This window comes from Dendrobates tinctorius, unplaced genomic scaffold (assembly GCF_039654945.1).
Source record: "Dendrobates tinctorius isolate UK_male_01 unplaced genomic scaffold, ASM3965494v1 ptg000011l, whole genome shotgun sequence".
NCBI classification, from domain to species: domain Eukaryota; kingdom Metazoa; phylum Chordata; class Amphibia; order Anura; family Dendrobatidae; genus Dendrobates; species Dendrobates tinctorius.
This window is the reverse complement of record NW_027361679.1, coordinates 51,797,229-51,816,941: the sequence shown is the minus strand read 5'-3', so window position 1 is coordinate 51,816,941 and position 19,713 is coordinate 51,797,229. Positions and strand designations below refer to the sequence as shown.

Genomic DNA, 19,713 nt, shown 5'->3' with positions numbered 1-19,713 from the left:
GCACAGTAGGAGACCAGGCAGTCACATGGAGATTGAGCTGCAACTTTCAGTAAATGTATTTCACTTCAGTGCAGGATTCACAGCCACAAAGCTCAGTACTGCTGTACAATGGCTTCACTGCTGCGCCTTATGATTGTGTGTTACATAAGGAAAGAAGAACATGAATAAATCTTTCCTTGTGCATGACAGACATCATAGCTGCTTATTTCCACCAACTAGAACAGAGACAACTGTAAATTAGATGCAAAGTCAGCAGAGGGATAAACTGGTGAAAACTGCAAGATACAATTCATATGGTGTCTACAAATAGTTTTATTGCTTACATGTATAACTATAGACTTTTTTTAGCTCTCATACTGAAAGTTCAAATACTAAAAGGCTACTGTAGGTATCACCTAATTTAAAAAATTACATATGATAGTGGTATTTTTAGTTAAAAAAGTTGCACTAAGTAGGTTTGCAATATGCACCGGGATTTATGCTGGATGTAAGTCCTGTGAATGCAGAAAGCTTCTTGTCCCATTGTGTACAGGACTGCTCCAACAATACTGCAGACACTGATGCGGCCTCTGAGGGACCACATCTCCCATCTAGAGGCACAGATAGTGCTTGTTACGGTTGTTGTAACGGGGGCGATGAAGACCAACCCGGACGTGGACCCTCTGGGTCATGGCTCCAGAGCCCCCGAGGGCGAGCGGACCAGGTGTGACCACCCCCTATACAGGAAGTGTTTGGGGCAGGCCCACAGAGGGTAGAACCGTGACAGCCGGAACCAAAGGGGCGACTGGGGAAAGCCTGGAGAGGATACTCAGAGAGTCAGGGCTGTAGCCGAGACGGGCCTGGGAATAACGGAGGATAGGTTGAGTAATGAACACAGCGGGTTGCACAGGCGGGAGGCTGCAATAGAGAGGGGAAACGGATAAGGACACAGACTGAGAGACAAGGCAAGAGACAGGCGATCAGAGACAAACACAGGAGACTGCGGTGGTAAGAGAAGGCAGAGAAACAGGGCGAGGGTGGACAGAGATGGCACAGCAGAGGCGCAGAGAAGAGGCACGGCCTGAGTCACAGTGAGCGCTGCAGGAGACAGCGTCACCGAAGTCGACAGTCAGGCACCTTACCTGGCCTGACGCCGATCCTAAATAGCCGGTGGACACCGCCATGTTGGGGATGGTGCCACTGCGTCATAACTCCCAGGAGTAGAGCGCCGGGATCCCCACAGCGCGCAGGCGCCCGACGCCGAGGAACACGAAAGCCAGGCGCGGGGACACGCCGGGCCACAGGAGCGCGCCGGGAGTAGCGTGCAGCCGGGACGTGACACTGCTAATATGCTTGAGTCTCTCACATCAATACCCGGCACTGCCGCCGGCACTCAGGACCGGAGTGTATGGATGCATGTATTTCTATGCAGCTGAGCGCTCTGATCTGAGTGCCGGTGGCAGTGCCGGGTACTGATGCGAGAGACTCGTGCAAATTTCTTGCAAGTGTGACCCCGGCCGTAGACTGCTTTCTGTGTGATTTTTTTTTTTCCCACTTTTCTTGCACACTTCCTGGGCACAATCCTATACTAATAAAAGTGTCCTGTTCCTCTCTGCAGCGTCTCAGCATAAGGCCCAGTTCACACTTGCGAGAAACTCGCACGAGTCTCATGTCTCAGTACCCAGCACTGCCGCCGGCACTCCGTCCGGAGCACTCAGCTGCATAGAAATACATGCAGCTACACACTCCAGTCCCGAGTGCCGGCGGCAGTGCTAGGTATTGAGACGTGAGACTCGTGCGAGTTTCTCGCAAGTGTGACCCTGGCCTATGGGAGGTTCTTCTGTGGATCTACAGCAGTGTCCATTAAGGTAGCAGTATGCACTAAAGGTGAACTATTTTCTGTATATATCCTCATTGGATTGTATTTTTTGCACTATATTAGATAAAAATATTTCTATTTGAAGAATAAATTTGTCTGGTGATTCAATTTATGAGATTTTAGAAAGTATGAGAACAGTCTTACACACCGAATTGGACATGCTGGGCTGGTTGCGGATTTTTTTTTTGTAAATGCACAGTCCCATACTACCCTTTACTCTCCCCTGCTCTATCTTCCAGAGACCATGTTCACACTTTTTGGATCTTATAAAGATTAGGTACGTTGTATGGAGAAGAACAAAAGGGATGGCACTCACCGTTCTGAAGTAGTGAATTTATTTTCAGGTAAAAAACATAGGCTCGGGAGAGATGTGTCAACTGTGGACAACGGCCGTTTCACGCCAACTGCGCTTCAACTCGTCCGTTGAAGCGCAGTTGGCGTGAAACGGCATGAAACGGCCATTGTCCACAGTTCACACATCTCTCCCGAGCCTATGTTTTTTACCTGAAAATAAATTCACTACTTCAGAACGGTGAGTGCCATCCCTTTCATTGTCAATTCTTTGTGCGGTTTCCGCTGTGGTTTCACACCTTATCATTATGAGGTGTGAAACCGCAGGCTAATCCGCAGATAAACCGCAGGACTTTTGTCCTGCGTATTTACCTGCGGATTTTCCAACAAAATCTGCACACCCTAAAAATTATGTGTGCACTTACCCTTATAGAAATCTGCAGGTGAAATCCGCACAAAAACTGCACTAAATCTGCCTTAAACTGCAGGTAAAACACAGGTCATTTTACCTGCAGATTTAGCAAAATCTGTGTGGAAAATTCCACAGCAGAATCCGTGCCGTCTGCAGGTGGCAGCTATAGGATGTGGTTTATATAAACAGCCAGCTCACTTCCGCCATGTTGTTGCTATAACTCCCATTTATTTCTATGAGAGTTACTGAAACTGCAGGATTCAGGCTCAGCTAAGTAAGCACAGTAGGAGCTCATTCACACGCAAGGTTCTGTGCACATTTTTTTTGCAGACCGCACACAAACGAAAAAACTGAGTCATGTCCTATTTTGATTCAATTTGCAGATCCAAGTGGCTCATTCAAGTGAATTTGTCCATTAGAAAAAATGGATTGCACTCAATTGCCATAATGCTGTCCATACTTTGCTCAGATTTGACATGTCTCTATGACCGACCTAAAGGCAGATTTTCGGTCAACTGTAATACCATTAACTTGGTCAAAATCAGGGGTCAGCAGCTTTCAGCTGTTGTGAAACTACAATTCCTATCATTACCAGTCACTCATGCAGCTATCAAGAGTTATTTGGAGCTGTAGTTTCACATTCCCTGTAAAGCCATGAATTGCAAATCCTTTGGCTAGGTGCAGACAACTGTGTATTATCTCTTCCAAGAAAATGGGGTCAATTAAATCACACTCTGATCAAACTCTGATCACAGTGTGATCCAATTCGCTAGGATGATGAGAAGATGGAGAAAAAAAATTCTTTTGTTCGATTGTTTCCCAGACTGATTGACTTGCATGGCCGAGTGCGATCCGAATATGGGCTCAAACTTGGTAATGCAGCGATTTGTTCCTTGGACCGGCTCGGTCCGAAAAAAAGATCTGACATGTGCACAGCCCTATAGAATATCATTGGTCCAGGTGCAATCCAATGTTTTGTCTGATCACACATGGGCTGAAAATTCACCCACGTGTAATAATCCAGAAGGTTTGATAATCTGGCGCCCGTCATAGGACAATTAATTAACACTTTTTTCATTTAGTACAAATTAACTCTATTATAAAGATGAATTATTCGCAAAATTGCCTGAATTCTTGGCCTAATTATTCAGATTTTTGCCCCTGTTTCAATTACAAACACACAGCTTGGGGAAGGGAAAACAGATGGGGCAGAATTACTCCTGGGTATAATTGGTAAGTCAGCTGTAAAAAAAGGCATTTTATACACTTCCTATAAATAAAAGATGCAAGCTGGACGCATAAATGAAAAGCTAAAAACGTGTCTAATGACTTTACTTGTCAAAGTGGAACTGATAGAAACAATAGAAATGGAAACATTTGTAGTGAAATGTATCTATACAGTTAGATGTATAACTATATATAGAGACGCTGCATTTAATGAGATAAATTAGGTAATGTTTGAAATACTGAACTGCGCTCGTGTAGTAATGTAAGAAGTATGGCCAATTAGGGATCCCTATGTGCAGAAAGAACATCTGCATATGTAATCTGCCAGTTTGCTTCAATATTAATTTGCATAAGTGGACCTAATGAAATAATTTATTTCTAAAGATAGTGAGAGTTCATCATACAGATATACTCAAACAATAACCAGACACTGATAATATTTTTTTGTCCAGTGATCGATCGCTTCCATTTCTCATATGTAAATAGACTTTTGAATTGCAGTTAATTAATTGATCATTTAAAGGGAATCTGTCACCAGATTTTTGCTACCCCATCTGAAAGCAGTATGGTATAGGGGCAGAGACCCTGATTCCAGTTATGAATCATTTACTGATTTGCTTGACTATAGTTTTGATAAAAATCACTGGTTTATCTGCTGCAGATCTACCATTCTCTGAATTCTGAGATCTGTATAATCCTGCCCACAACCACTGATTAGCAGCTTTCTGTGTACACTGTGTTTAGGCAGAAAGCTGCCAATCAGTAGAGGGGGCAAGGATATACAGAATTATGAATATGGAGGACTACGTGGCATCAGGTTTTTGCCACCTAATCTGAGCGCAGTTTCCTCATTACAGACATTTATGTTTAACTCAGAAATGTTGTACACAATTCATCAAAACTAGTGTTTCTTACACTGAACATGCGTTTAAGTGCTGCATGTATACCAACTTAAACCAAGCTCAATTTTTGTGTTTTTTCTTTGCATTTTTGCATTCTGTGCAAGCCGGGGTGTGGCCTCCCTTTCCTGAGCTGGAAATTACTTTTAAAAGCTTCCCTAGACTGGCGTCCACTGGTTGGGACCCGGTCCTTTTGTGGGCCCTTATTCACACACTGGGGTCAACTTTGACACAAGGTAAGGTTTTTAATATTAGACAGTGTGGGACCGTCCCGATCAGAGTCACCTTGTCGACGGTGGGATGGCTTTTATGCTATTTTTTTATCAAAAAGAGTATTACTAAGAACTCTGTGTTATTTAAATGCACTTTTGCTTTTTACTTATTTAGTTACAGCAGGGTTTTTGCTCATTTTGTTTTTTGTAGGTTTTGTATGTTTTATGGCCAATGGCTAATGTGAACATGCGTTTATGTGCTGCATGTATACCAACTTAAACCAAGCTTAATTTTTGTGTTTTTTCTTACATTAGTCTGGAAAATAATTTAAAAATTTTGGGGGGGTTAGATTTGCTAAAATTATATAGAAGTATACACTTCTTGAACTAGGACAGGATGAACATTTTGACAGCATGGCATCATAGCAGCATCTTTTTTTCATCCTGTCCATGCATCAGAAACTGACTTTTTCTCTATGTCTGCTATGAGCTGGAGCAGAATTATGCTATAATGACATAATATATATATAATCATAGTGAATCTCTCAAACATAGATCAGTAATCCACAACGACCTTTTAGAATAGAACCATGACCAGTGATAAAATACCAAAGTTGACAAAATTTTCAACTCTCGTACGCAAAAAAACCTGCTGGTGTCAACAGAATGTGAGTCCTCGGACGCAAATTCAGTTGAAATGTATTACCATGTCGCTGTCACAATAGACTGTTGACCTAGCAGAGGCAGACGGGTGACTTGTGTGCGCCTGTCACTGTCATGCATAGCCTGCTAGGTTGGTGACATGAGAGGATGTCGTGCAGTGCAGGGAGTGAAGGCAGGTAAGACGGATCCTTTTTTTCTCACTCTGATCCTGGGTCCAAGCTAAGGGACCTAGGGGGCACAGCTAGCGACAAGGGAGCAAGACCTCCTAGGTCCCTTGGCCGTGGCTAGGCCCCCTTGTTCTGGCTAGGCTCCCTGGACAGTACCCTTAACCTTAGCTAGGCTCATTGACCTGGCTTGGCCCCCCAGCTCTGGCTAGGCCCCAACTGCCCTGGCACTGGCTAGACCCCGAGACAGAACCCCTGGCCATGGCCATGCCCTTTAAGTCCCCTGGCTATGTCCTCTAGGTCCCTTGTCCCTGGCTGTGCCCCCTATCATAGGGCTAAATGATTTAGGGGGCACAGCCATGGCCAAGGGACAGAGGGCCAGGATGGGTTACATTATGATGTAAAGAGGGCCAAGATGAGGGACTTAAAGGGAGTCTGTCAGGTCCCCCATGCCCTCTAACTCATCTGCATTCACTAATTTAAGAGTAAACTTCCTTCCTAACCAGCCATGTATAATGTTTTTCTGTAAAAATGAGGTTCAAAAAAAGCATTTTCATTGTCGTCGTTTCCTATACCAATGAGGGCTTTGACTAGTCGAAGGGGCGTTAGTTGCCCCAGATTAGTCAGCTCGTTTTCCATGTTATCACGGCTTCAGTGGCGCACTGCACATGTCCGAAAGCAGAAGATTGCTTCTGGACACACGCAGCAGCGATGCTGCTGAAATGTGCAGTACATGTGTACGAGATTTGAAGTGGCTGGCGATGACGACAGCGCCTGCAAATTAGGTTATCGCACCCAAAGGGGTGTGATAACATGAAAAGAGGGCTGACTAGTCAGGTGCAACTAACGCCCATCGACTACTCAAAGCCCTCATTGGCATACGAAATGAGGGCAATATAAATTTTGTTAAAACCTCTTTTACAGAAAAATGTTATACAGGGCTGGTTAGGCTGAATGTTTACTCATAAATCAGTGAATGCTGCTGGGTTGGAGGCATGGGGGATGTGACAGGTTACCTTACTGTATGGGGGCCAGAATGAGCAACATACAGTACATTATTACTTTATGGTGGCAATTGGTAGACATTATTACTGCTGTAACATAATTGAATTTTTAGGAGACTGTTTTCCATGGGGGGGGAGAAAAGTGGGATCCCGTTAATATGGAGGGCGGCACTGTGCCACATTTTGTCTAGTGTATAGTGTACAAGTCATGGAAAAAGTGGGGAAAGTGCTCTGGAAGAGATCAGCTATAAATGACTGTTATTTCCTGCAGAGACAAGTCGCGTCAGGAAGAAGTGATGGCGGTCTGTGCTGATGAAGAAGAAAAGTGAAGATGAAGGACTTCACCTAGAGACATTACGGATCAGTCACTGTATCATCTGTAGATGCACACTATACACTGACACTATATACAGAGCTTCTGTGTATAAAGTCACCAGTGATCCTTGTATTACCTGTACATTGACACTATATACAGATCTCCAGTGTATAATGTCACTGGTGATCACTGTATTACCTGTACCCTATATACAGAGCTCCAGTGTATAATGTCACTGGTGTTCCTTGTATTACCTGTGCACTGGCACAATATACAGAGCTCCGGTGTATATCTGGTGATCCCTGTATTACCTGTACACTGACACTACAGTGGGGCAAAAAAGTATTTAGTCAGTCAGCAATAGTGCAAGTTCCACCACTTAAAAAGATGAGAGGCGTCTGTAATTTACATCATAGGTAGACCTCAACTATGGGAGACAAACTGAGAAAAAAAAATCCAGAAAATCACATTGTCTGTTTTGTTTTCATTTTATTTGCATATTATGGTGGAAAATAAGTATTTGGTCAGAAACAAAATTTCATCTCAATACTTTGTGATATATCCTTTGTTGGCAATGACAGAGGTCAAACGTTTTCTGTAAGTCTTCACAAGGTTGCCACACACTGTTGTTGGTATGTTGGCCCATTCCTCCATGCAGATCTCCTCTAGAGCAGTGATGTTTTTGGCTTTTCGCTTGGCAACACGGACTTTCAACTCCCTCCAAAGGTTTTCTATAGGGTTGAGATCTGGATACTGGCTAGGCCACTCCAGGACCTTGAAATGCTTCTTACGAAGCCACTCCTTCGTTGCCCTGGCGGTGTGATTTGGATCATTGTCATGTTGAAAGACCCAGCCACGTTTCATCATCAATGCCCTTGCTGATGGAAGGAGGTTTGCACTCAAAATCTCACAATACATGGCCCCATTCATTCTTTCATGTACCCGGATCAGTCATCCTGGCCCCTTTGCAGAGAAACAGCCCCAAAGCATGATGTTTCCACCACCATGCTTTACAGTAGGTATGGTGTTTGATGGATGCAACTCAGTATTCTTTTTCCTCCAAACATGACAAGTTGTGTTTCTACCAAACAGTTCCAGTTTGGTTTCATCAGACCATAGGACATTCTCCCAAAACTCCTCTGGATCATCCAAATGCTCTCTAGCAAACTTCAGACGGGCCCGGACATGTACAGGCTTAAGCAGTGGGACATGTCTGGCACTGCAGGATCTGAGTCCATGGTGGCGTAGTGTGTTACTTATGGTAGGCCTTGTTACATTGGTCCCAGCTCTCTGCAGTTCATTCACTAGGTCCCCCCGCGTGGTTCTGGGATTTTTGCTCACCGTTCTTGTGATCATTCTGACCCCACGGGGTGGGATTTTGCGTGGAGCACCAGATCGAGGGAGATTATCAGTGGTCTTGTATGTCTTCCATTTTCTAATTATTGCTCCCACAGTTGATTTCTTCACTCCAAGCTGGTTGGCTATTGCAGATTCAGTCTTCCCAGCCTGGTGCAGGGCTACAATTTTGTTTCTGGTGTCCTTTGACAGCTCTTTGGTCTTCACCATAGTGGAGTTTGGAGTCAGACTGTTTGAGGGTGTGCACAGGTGTCTTTTTATACTGATAACAAGTTTAAACAGGTGCCATTACTACAGGTAATGAGTGGAGGAAAGAGGAGACTCTTAAAGAAGAAGTTACAGGTCTGTGAGAGCCAGAAATCTAGATTGCTTGTTTCTGACCAAATACTTATTTTCCACCATAATATGCAAATAAAATGAAAAAAAAACAGACAATGTGATTTTCTGGATTTTTTTTTCTCAGTTTGTCTCCCATAGTTGAGGTCTACCTATGATGTAAATTACAGATGCCTCTCATCTTTTTAAGTGGTGGAACTTGCACTATTGCTGACTGACTAAATACTTTTTTGCCCCACTGTATATACAGTTCTCCTGTGTATAATATCACTGGTGATCCTTATATTACCTATACACTGGCACTATATACAGAGCTCCTATGAATAATGTCAACGGTGATTTCTGTATTACCTGTACACTATATACAGAGCTCCTGTGTATAATGACACTGGTTATCCCTGTATTACCTGTACCCTGACACTATATACTGTGCTCCTGTGTATACTGTCACTGATGAGTCCATGTATTACCTTTATTACCTTACACTATACACTACGTACAAAGCTCCTGTGTATAATGTCACCAGTGGTAATATTCGTGTTTTGGTTTTTATTCATGATTATTCTTTTAGTACTATTCTGTTACTATGCGGTCTGGTCATGGTGTGGTGGTATTTGTCCCTTGTATGTGGTATTATTCGATCAATATGTGGTTGTAATATGTGGTCTGGTCATGATGTGGTGGTATTTGTTCCTTGTATATGGTATTATTTGGTCACTATGGGCTGGTAATATGTGGTCTGGTCATGGTGAGGTGTTATTTGTCCCTTCTATGTGGTATTATTTGGTCACTATGTGGTGCTAATTTGAGGTCTGGTCATGGTGTGGCAGTATTTCTCTATTGTATGTGGTATTATTGGTCTTGGTTTAGGGGATTGCGTTGTGTATACAGGTCATTTGTTCTTTCTGACATTAATAATAAAAAAAAGAGTCTATTTCCAATAAAGATTAATTGCTTGGGTGATTAACTCCTCCCTGTCCTGTCTTTATTACACAGTATTTGGTCAGTATTATACAACAGTATTTGTTAATCTAAACCAGGAGTGGGTAAGTAATGCAGAAGTGGTGATGTGTTTCTATTATACTTTTCGTCTTGATTGTTCCACTCCTGATTTTAGCTTACAAATAAGTGATGCAAAATACTGAAAGTGCGAATGCAGACTAAGTTTACATGCACACCTTCAGTACTTGGTGATTTTTTTCCCCAGTTTTTTCTCAGTGATGTCAGCGGTAAACATGGAGGCTGCGCACAGTCCCCGCCTGACCAGAGGCGAACTCAGGAGAGTGGGAAAATGTTCAGAAACTTTCCCACGTTAATCAGTTCATCTCCGGTCAGCCAGGGCGCCTGCGCAGACAGGTTTTCCTTCATTCCTCCGTGGTTTACAGCAGGTCCAGTAGCATTAGCACCGCTCCTGGTTGTAAACTAATTAACCTCTTCAGATAGATTGCAGCGGGAGACATGACTGAACGGCGGCGAGGTATGGATATTGTTGCTTTTTCATTTTAATTTTTTTTTACAGGGGAATGATGGCTTCAGTTGGATTGGCTGTGTAATAAATTTGGTCAAAAACTGTGTCATTATTTCATTGACATATATTCCAATTAATGTCTGTGTGTATTTTTTAACCCTTTCATACTATTGAATTAATAATGGAGAGGTGTCTTATTGACACCTCTCCATTATTAACCCAGCTTAATGTCACCTTTCAATTGCAAGGTGACATAAACCCCTTATTAACCCATATGTCACCACTAAAGGCAGTGGGAATAGAGAGGCTAAGTGCCAGGAAACGCGCATCTTACAGCTGGTCCATACAATCAGGGCAACTGTTACCACCCACCTTTCTTGTCTACCTCTTTCCTCATAGACTGTAAGCTTGTGAGCAGGGCCCTCATTCCTCTTGGTATTTGTTATAATCTATGTGATTATTGTTATGCTGTAATGTCTATTGTCTGTACAAATCCCCTCTGAAATGTAAAGTGCTGCGGAATATGTCGGCGCTATAGAAATAAAAATTATTAAAGTATTTATTACTATCTTACAGATGCGCCTTTTCTGGGGTGGCTGGGGCAGATGTTTGTAGCCGGGGGGCAGTAACTATGGTCCCTTCCTAGGCTATTAATATCTGCCCTCAGTCACTGGCTTTCCCTCTCTTGCAGAGAAAATTGTGCGGGAGCCCACTCAATTTTTTTTTTCAAGGAATGTACCCGTTAATTTAAGACCTACATGTCCCAAATTTTACACACGCACTAATCTAATTATTAGTCAAAGACATATATAAATCTAAATGAAATGAAAAGTTTACTGTATGTAAACCATGTGTCATTTCATGTCGGGTCCTCTAATGATTTTACAGAAGCCGGCAAATTGAATTTTAACCAATTCCACCATATATCCAAAAATCTAAAAATATATATATATATATATATATATATATATATATATATATATTAGAGATCTACTATGAGTGGACAGGAATCTACTCGCTTGGCTGGTCTTTGAGGCATACGCTGGGACACTCAGGGTTAAACAGTTCATTCAGTTTATTAAACTACAGCATAAATCGCTCTTCATGAACTTAATAGCATGTAGTTTCCGGTACAATGTCCATTAAACCTTCAGCTTTTTAACATAAACACAGTCTCTTACTGACCCTGGTCAGTATCACTCACAGGTTATCAGGGAAGCGGCCGCACAGGGATCACCGTTGCAGACAGTGCCATGCTCACTAGGCCGACTAACAGTTCCAGACCCATAGCCGGGAAGTAGCTCCCCTACGCAGAGCCGTCACAGACTGTACCAGGTTCAGGGCCTTTCCATGTGCTCTTCAGGAAGTCCAGTCCCGGGCCCTTCCAACACATATGTGACGAGGTCAGCTTACTCTGAGTCGACTTCTTCTTTAAAGTGGACCCTCTGGGTTGTGGCACCCACCCACCTAGGGCGAGCTGACCTTGTGAGGAACCACCCCCTATACAGGGAGTGTCAGGGGCAAGACTAAGGGGGTGAGCCACCACGACTGCTGGAACCAGACGGCCGGCTTGAGTAGCCACTAGGTACGAGTGTCTGATGACAAAGGACGTGCAGGAAACAAAACAAGACAATACGTGAATTCAAGGTATCTTCATTAAGGCAAATGCAGTGATGGCAGGTTCTGGGAATCCAGCAGGCAAACCAGGGTACAGGCAAGGAGGCACGACAGATCCCCAGACATGGTGCGTGTTAGGGAACACGACGAGGTCCAAGGCAAGATTCCAGTCAGGGTGCGTGCTAGAGGTACACCAGGATCCAGGGCAAGGTGCAAGGCAAGGTGCGAGTGTAGGGGACGCGCCAGGTTCAACGTGCAAAGTACGGTGCATGTGTAAGGGACACGCCAGGATTCAAAGTTCAACATAACAGACAGGGTGCGTGTGTAGAGACACGCCAGAGCTCAAGGTCCAAGGCAAGGTCCTGCGCGTGCCGAGGAACACGCCAAGGTCAGGGTGCATGGCAGAGTACTGCGCATGCCAAGGGACACGGCAGGGTCAGGGTAAAAGGCAGAGTCCTGCGCGTGCCAAGGGACACGCTAGGGTCAGGTTCAAGGCAGAGTCCTGCGCGTGCAGAGGGGCACGCCAGGGTCAAGGTGCAAGGCACAGTCCTACGCGTGCAGAGGGGAACACCAGGGTCAGGGTTAAAAGCAGAGTCCTGCACATGCAAAGGGGCACGCCAGAGTGTAGGCTAGGACCTGTGCGTGCTAGAGGGCATGACAGGGTACATGGCAAGACCTGCGTGTACTTTTACAGAAACACGGGGAGGTATGCCACGGGGCAGGTGAGGGCCTGTGCATGCTAAGAGAGGAGCACGCAAACACAGTGCAGAAACAGTGTGGATGCAAGGAAGCACAGAGAGCAAGGCTGGGGCACTTGCTAGCTGGTCGGGCAGCAGCACAGACAGGCGGGTAAGACTCCAGCGAACCCAGCTGGGGCATAACAGGCGACACAGCTGTCACTGACCGACGAGCACGGCTGAGGCACAAGCAGGCGGGCACAGCTAGGGCGGGCATGGCTGAGGCACAAGCAGGAGGCTAGGAAGGCCAGGCGCATGCAAAGGGCACACGAAGAAGCAAGGCAAGGCAAAGCAAGAAACAAGGAAAGTTAGACAGGGTATGGAACAAGGAGCGGAACGTAGGCAGGAACACAGTCAGGTCAGAGCATGAACAGAGCTAGCAGCGGAGCGTAGGCCGAAGCCCAGAGCCGGGTCAAGGGAGAACCGTGAGACTAGCCATGAAATGTGCTAGAGAGCACAAAAGGTAAGAGAGGAGGAATGGTGCATGTGCCAGGAGGCACAACAGAGCACCATAGGTCAGAACAAGGAAGACCAAGCAGAAACAAGGAAGCAGAAGCAGTACATGGAAAGCATAGCATAGACAAAAAGTGGCAAAGCAGGCAAAGGCAGAGAACAAAGGAAGGACTACAAGTCCAAGCATGACAGAGACAAAACATGGCACAAAGGACAACACAAGACATGGCACAGGACAAGAGGCAGAGTACAAGCACAGAGCGTGTGCAGAGACGCACGACAGGGCAAAGTGCAGGGGCACAGAATACGGGGAGCGACCGAGCAGACCAAGCAGCCATGCAGGGAAGCAACACAATACTCAGGCCCTGACCATAGGAAGGGGCGGTCTGATATAGCACCATAGCACCTGCACTTCCGGGTCAGGACCAGGGAAGAACTTCCGGTTCAGTTCCTCCAGGGTCATAGAGAGCGTTGCTAGATCAGACTGGGCTGAACCATAGAGAAGGTCACATGATCAGGGGCTCCACAAACACTAAGAGGTTAGCTGGGTCAGACATTGCTGGAACATAGGAAAGGTCACATGATTAGGGGCTCCAGGAATACAGAGAGGATTGCAGAATCAGACAGTGCTGGAACATAGGAAAGGTCACATGATCAGGGGCTCCAGGAATACTGAGAGGATTGCAGAATCAGAGCAGGATGGTTACCTTGCAATGGCGTGCCGCCAAGAGGTAAGGCGCGCGTGCACACTGCTCCAGGCATCTTGCAGCACAACAGTCCGAGGTGCGTGTGCACACTGCTTCCAGGGATCTTGCAGCATGAGACATAACTGGCATGAGAATTTAGTGCACATGCACACTGCTCCAGGAGTCATGCGGCATACAAGACAGGCATAACGGACATGGCGGGCATGACAATATAGACCTTCCAGGCCCTTACTCACAGACCACTCTTAATTACTCTCTTACATAGGTCTAGCCACACCCAGGTACCAGCCATATGGCTAGTCAGGTGACGTGACATCACCACAGGTCCTCAAACATAAAATCATACACAGGTTTCATCTTGGGTGTTCAGAAACACATCCCCTTGGGTGGGTATGTAGGTGACTGGTCCCACCCATCTCACCTAGTCACCTGAAAGCCTCCCAATGTATAGCAAAACCCTCAGCAGTAGATCTGCTGAGCAAAACATGCAGACTTCCATCACAGGGCCACCCATCTCTGTGATACATACCGGCCATTTACAACCATGCCGTTAACTGTTTCCCTATCACAATCAAGGAGACACCTACATGCATATTGTTAGGAGCACATACAGTGCCCGCTAGCTGTAACAGGGTTACTGCATCGCAATATATATATGGGTCAATGACATATTACTGCTCAAAAAAATAAAGGGTACACATCCTAGATTTCACTGAATGACAAATTCCTGTTGAAAATCTTTATTCATTACACATGTAATGCATTGAGAGCAATACAAAATAAAACGATTATTGTAAATTAAAATTAATATCCCATGAAGTGTATGAGTATACATATATTCTATCTATTCTTTATTAACCTATCAGTGTAATTTTACAGTATAGCGCACTGAATTGCCGGCTTTTCTAAAGGACACCGATGCGTACTTCTCGGAAGTCACACTCGTGGTCTGTGTGTAATCCTTTTCTTTCCTCGCACCCATACACTTGCATTGGCGAGTCTCGGCTGAGAAACGCTGACAATTGCAGCATGCTGCGATTTCTCTCGCACGAGTAAAACGTGAGAGAAATAAACGGATTATGCGAGGTGCCCCATAGATTATCATTGGGACGAGTGCTATGTGATTTTTTTATCGCATAGCACTCGTCTGAATTTCTCGCTAGTGTAACTCCAGCCTAAGGGTCATCCTAATTCCCTAATATTGAGAAAACTTGCTGCTGCATCCTGATCACACGGATTCATTAATGGAACACTTTTAATTTCAAATACATAACAGAATTTACAACTTGTATTAAAAACTTTAATATATGATTAAAACTAAAAGAAATAATAGTGCAGTAATAAATAGAAAAAAAAGCATATTCTCAGCGTCACTTACTGAAACCAGCTGATTCCTTTTCTCACCAAGCATGGACAAGTAAAGGTTAATTAACTCTAGATATGAGGTTGGCGTTGTATAGTATCGCCTCCTTAGTTCTGCATAGTAGCGGTCGGCCATTTCCGTAATGCTCACGTGAATCTCCACACACATCTCTGAAAGTCTCTCCTTCATCTCATCCCGGCCAAGGTCAATGTTAGTGAAAAACGTTTGGGAAACTGAGAGCAGTGCTTCTCTAGGCCACTGCAAAGAAAATCAAGAGAACAGAAATCAGAAATTTCCTTTGTGATAATATTTGCTTAACTGGAGCAGAATCAATGATGTTCCTTCCCAATGAGAAACGTTTCCCATGGCCGTTTCAAATATCCATATAAAAGGAACCAAAATCAAACGCATTCCTTCAGGTCTCTTTTTTTCTTGCATTTGAAAAAATGAAACATGTATTATTTTCTGAACACAATGGATCTTGTTCTCTAGAGTATAGTAGATTTAAAGATTACTGACATTTAATTAAATTAATAGGGGTTAACACTTTATTAATTCCAATTGTGTGATTCCATTTTACAAGCAGTGAAAGCATTAGAATACAATTATTATTATAGTTGAGGTCACAGGGGGTATGTCCACAGCTGGGCTTGTAGAGGATGGTGCCCCAGCGGGGCTAGTGCTAGTTTCAACTGGATGTGTGTCCTGTGATGCACTTCCCTTTGGAAACTATTGAGGAGCAAAGAGGTATTTGCTTGTGCTGCACTGACTCTGAAAGCCACCTTCCTATGAAAGGCCTGCAGCTGTAGAGGATGACAGTAAATCGCATTCTTGGGGGTCACATGTCCACCCGCTCTTGCCACGATCACAGGAGAATCCTGACAGTGAGCAGTGCACGTTGTGAGGATTCAGAAGTCTGCAATCACAAAGAGTGACTGCAGGCATTCATCATAAACAGACAAGCCCTTCAATTATAAAACTAAACACGGCAGCATGCCAATCGTAATAGTGTGTAATATACTAACTGCCAGGATTTGGCTATGACTGCCAGTTCCAGTGATCAGTACATGACTACTCATATGTAGTTTTTACTTGCTGACTAGCTTCTCATCCTGCTTCTCTCAATGATGCAGGGTCTGTAGTACTTCACTGAACATTGAGAGAATTAAGAACAGTAGCTTGTGGGCACGTGACTTTAATTATGCTAATTATAAACAGTCACATGACAACTGCTCAAACCGCTTAAGCTATGTATAAGATTAGTAGCCAAACTGAATTTTTGCCAATGGGGGTCGTAAAATGTGAATCTGCCTCTACTATCTGTGTTTTATCAGCAGGAGATTATCACTACAGTACAACTGGCCTCTTGCATCCTCATCCAACCATATCCCCAGCACTGGTTAGCTGCTCTATGACACTATACAATGTGCACAAAAAGCTGTGATGGTGGCAGAGTTTTACACAGATCTGAGCTCTGCAGCAGAGAAAACTGCATCTCATCACTGCTGCATCCAGTAAATTAAGTGATTCCTTGATAGAATCAGGGTCTCTATTCCTACTTCATGCTCCTGTCAGATTACATAGTAAAACCTTCGGACAGATTCCCTCTAAATTTATTATGAGTTACTCACAACAAAAACAATGTTTAACAAAAGATATTTCAAGGAGACAATTTTTCCCATATTTTGAATGTGTAATTGTCTCCTTTGTTTTAATAGCAGTTCATTTTTAATGCCTCTTTTCAGACTTTTATTTTTCTTAGTAGTCTGTAATGAATCAGAAGATAGAACCTGAATTGCTGGTTTTTGTTTATTCTAGCACCTAAAAATCGAAATAGAAAGCAATCAAAAAATGTCTTGTGCCCGAAAATGGTACCAATAAAAAGTCAACTCATCCAGCAAAATACAAGCCCTAATGTGACTCTGTTGGCATAAATATGGAAAAATTATAGCTGTCTAAATATGGCGATGCAAAAACTAGTTTTTGCAATAAAAAACTTCTTATAGTGTGTGACAGCGACAGCTGCCAAATATAAAAACCCAATTTAAATCTGGTATCAATGTAATCGCAACAATAAAGTCGTCTAATCACTTACTGCACAAGGAATGGTGTAAAAAATAAATAGAACCAATTCTTCACCTGCTTTTGATTTGTTCATTCTACCTCCCAAAGATCACGGTAAGACTCGGTGCATATTTATCCAGCGCTATACGCTGAGCGCTTACACCGGGGTTTCCGTGTAACTCTCTAAAATAAGGGATTCAGTTGTAACCCCCTGCGGAAGATTCCCTATAGTAAGGCAAATGGAGGCACTGTGGATGCTGTGTGGCTGCCTGTGGTCCGGCGGTGTCCATCATTTTAGGCAAGCATAAAAGCGCGGTTGACGACAGCTTTGTGCACCTCTGAAAAGAAAGACAACTCTGGACAGAGACCAGACGGAATCCAGAGTAACTCTGTGGCCTCATTATAGTGAATGGATCCCTTTGGGGTTTCATTTGTCACGTCACTCAGAGATTTAAATGGAAACTCAAAAGTAACTGCTCAGCTTAGAGCGCTGGATAAATGTGATCCTAAATATTAAGCAAAGTGTTCCCAATTAAAGCTTCAACTCAATCCACAAAAAAAGCAAGTCCCCACTAAGGTCCGCCATCTGTCAGTGGAAATATACAGTAGGGGGCTTCCACATTACTGGAAGTACATAGGCTCTGGAAAAGCAAAATGGCACTCGTCCCACAAAAGAAATTCAGCAAATTCTGCACTCCTAAATCCAAATGCCCCCTCCCTTCTGAGCCCCAGTGTGTCTAAACCACATTTAGCGGCCACATGTTTTGGCATTTCTGTAGTGATGATGTCATGGTCACGTGTCTCAGGACGCAGATGATGCCGCAAGGCGAACCCATAACACACGTGACCCTGGATACACCGCCTCCAGTGGGGCGCATTTAAATAATAAAAACGTGCAGGTGGATACGCCGCCTCCACCTGGCGAATTTAGGTATTACACGTTATACATACAATATCTGGAAACACCGCCTCCAGTAAGGTGCATTTAAATAATAAAGGGGGGAACCTGGGTAACTTTAACAATGGTGGGCCCTGCAATAGGGAAAAGGGAATTGGAGACCTCCTGAGCTCCCCTGAGCCAGTGTCCCTGCACTCCTAACGTTCCCTATGCCGGTTTCGCACCGGGCGCCGCACGCGTACCTCAACGCCCTAGCTCGCCCTGACCCTAAACCCTCACTAGGGAACAGGTCGGTGCGGAAACTAATCCCACCACTGCACTAATAACACACATGAGGAAAGAGACAATACAGGGGAAACACCACTTAGCTTTGCTCTGTTGCGTGCGCTCCTAGCAACAGAGCCCTCCACCTGAGTGCATCTTCTCCTCCACCCGGATCCATCACCATAACAGGATCCTTCACCTTAGTGCAACCTTGGAGCAGAGTCCAACACCAGTTGCAGCTGCTTAGAACCAGAGTCCCAAGGATGAGTTCAGCTGCTGACACGAAGTCGAGCATGCTTGAGTCCAGCTCAGCGGCCAAGTCCCACATGGTGAGTGCCACTCTCCATAGTCGCCACTCCACCAGCCCATGCAGACACTTCCCGCTGACACCATCACTGCGACTCCACCACGCCATGCCAGCCCTTCGTCCAGACACCATAGCTGAAACACATCCCCCCTGGCTAAGCTGCGCAGGACTCCTCACCAGCTCCATCCTTCATCCAGGCTCTCCAAAAACAGAGTGAACACAAACTCACAATATCACAGGCAGTGATTGCACACCTCTAGCACACCTTTATAGGGTGTAACACCTGATACATGATTAAGTGCACAAAACCTAAAGTGCAATATCAAAACCACCACCGGGGACAGTCAAGACACCTTGGAACTTTCCAAAGTAAAAAAAGTTCACCCAGTGATTTAAAACTGTCAGATCACTTCAGATCATGACAGTACCCCCTCCTTAATGAGGGGCCTCTGGACCCTCAAGACCACCCCTCATTAGGGAAACACCTACAGCGGGGACGCCCAGATCCTGAGTTCACCCCACCATTACCTGACACTTCAGGTTCATGACAAACACCGCTGGTATTGGCAATACATGTTCATTTTGGAGGCACCACTCATCTCCACAGCGCCGACCTGGGGAACGAGATTATGTATGTGTATGTATGCTAAGAGCTGATCAGACTCCACAACACATTTCCAAGATGTTTTTTGGTGGCACCCATACATGCTCGTTCACACACAGGTCCGGACCTGAACGTTTATTACACACATTCATTTGTCATTTTTTGGTGAACTCACTCTGGACTTGACAACAGAGGCGTCCCCCTGTGTCACCACACTCACACCCCCACTATTCACCAAGGGACACACCCTCCAACCCTTTCACCATGAGGACTGCGCCTCCTAGGGTTGGTTAATGGCGAGGGTAGAGATTTGTCCCTACTCCCCCCGCAGCACACCTGCTGCACACACCAGGAGGAGAAGGGGACCGGGAAATGGAGGAAATATACTCTCGCTGGTAGCCTCCACACGACCAGGAGGGCGGCTTCTTCGATGGCATAGAAGATATGGCGTAAACCCCGCGGACTATCACACCAGTCAGTTCACCACAGGGGC

The 19,713-nt window shown here is 44.8% G+C and overlaps 1 protein-coding gene across 1 annotated transcript in view; it reads right to left on the bottom strand.

Moving 5' to 3' along the window:
• DNAH6 (dynein axonemal heavy chain 6) overlaps nucleotides 1-19,713 on the bottom strand; it is a 570,270-nt gene that overhangs the window by 250,371 nt on the left and 300,186 nt on the right. Inside the window, exon 49 of the mRNA XM_073542156.1 lies at nucleotides 15,099-15,341. Coding sequence (XP_073398257.1) covers nucleotides 15,099-15,341 — 243 coding nt within the window. The remainder of the gene's footprint in view (nucleotides 1-15,098; nucleotides 15,342-19,713) is intronic.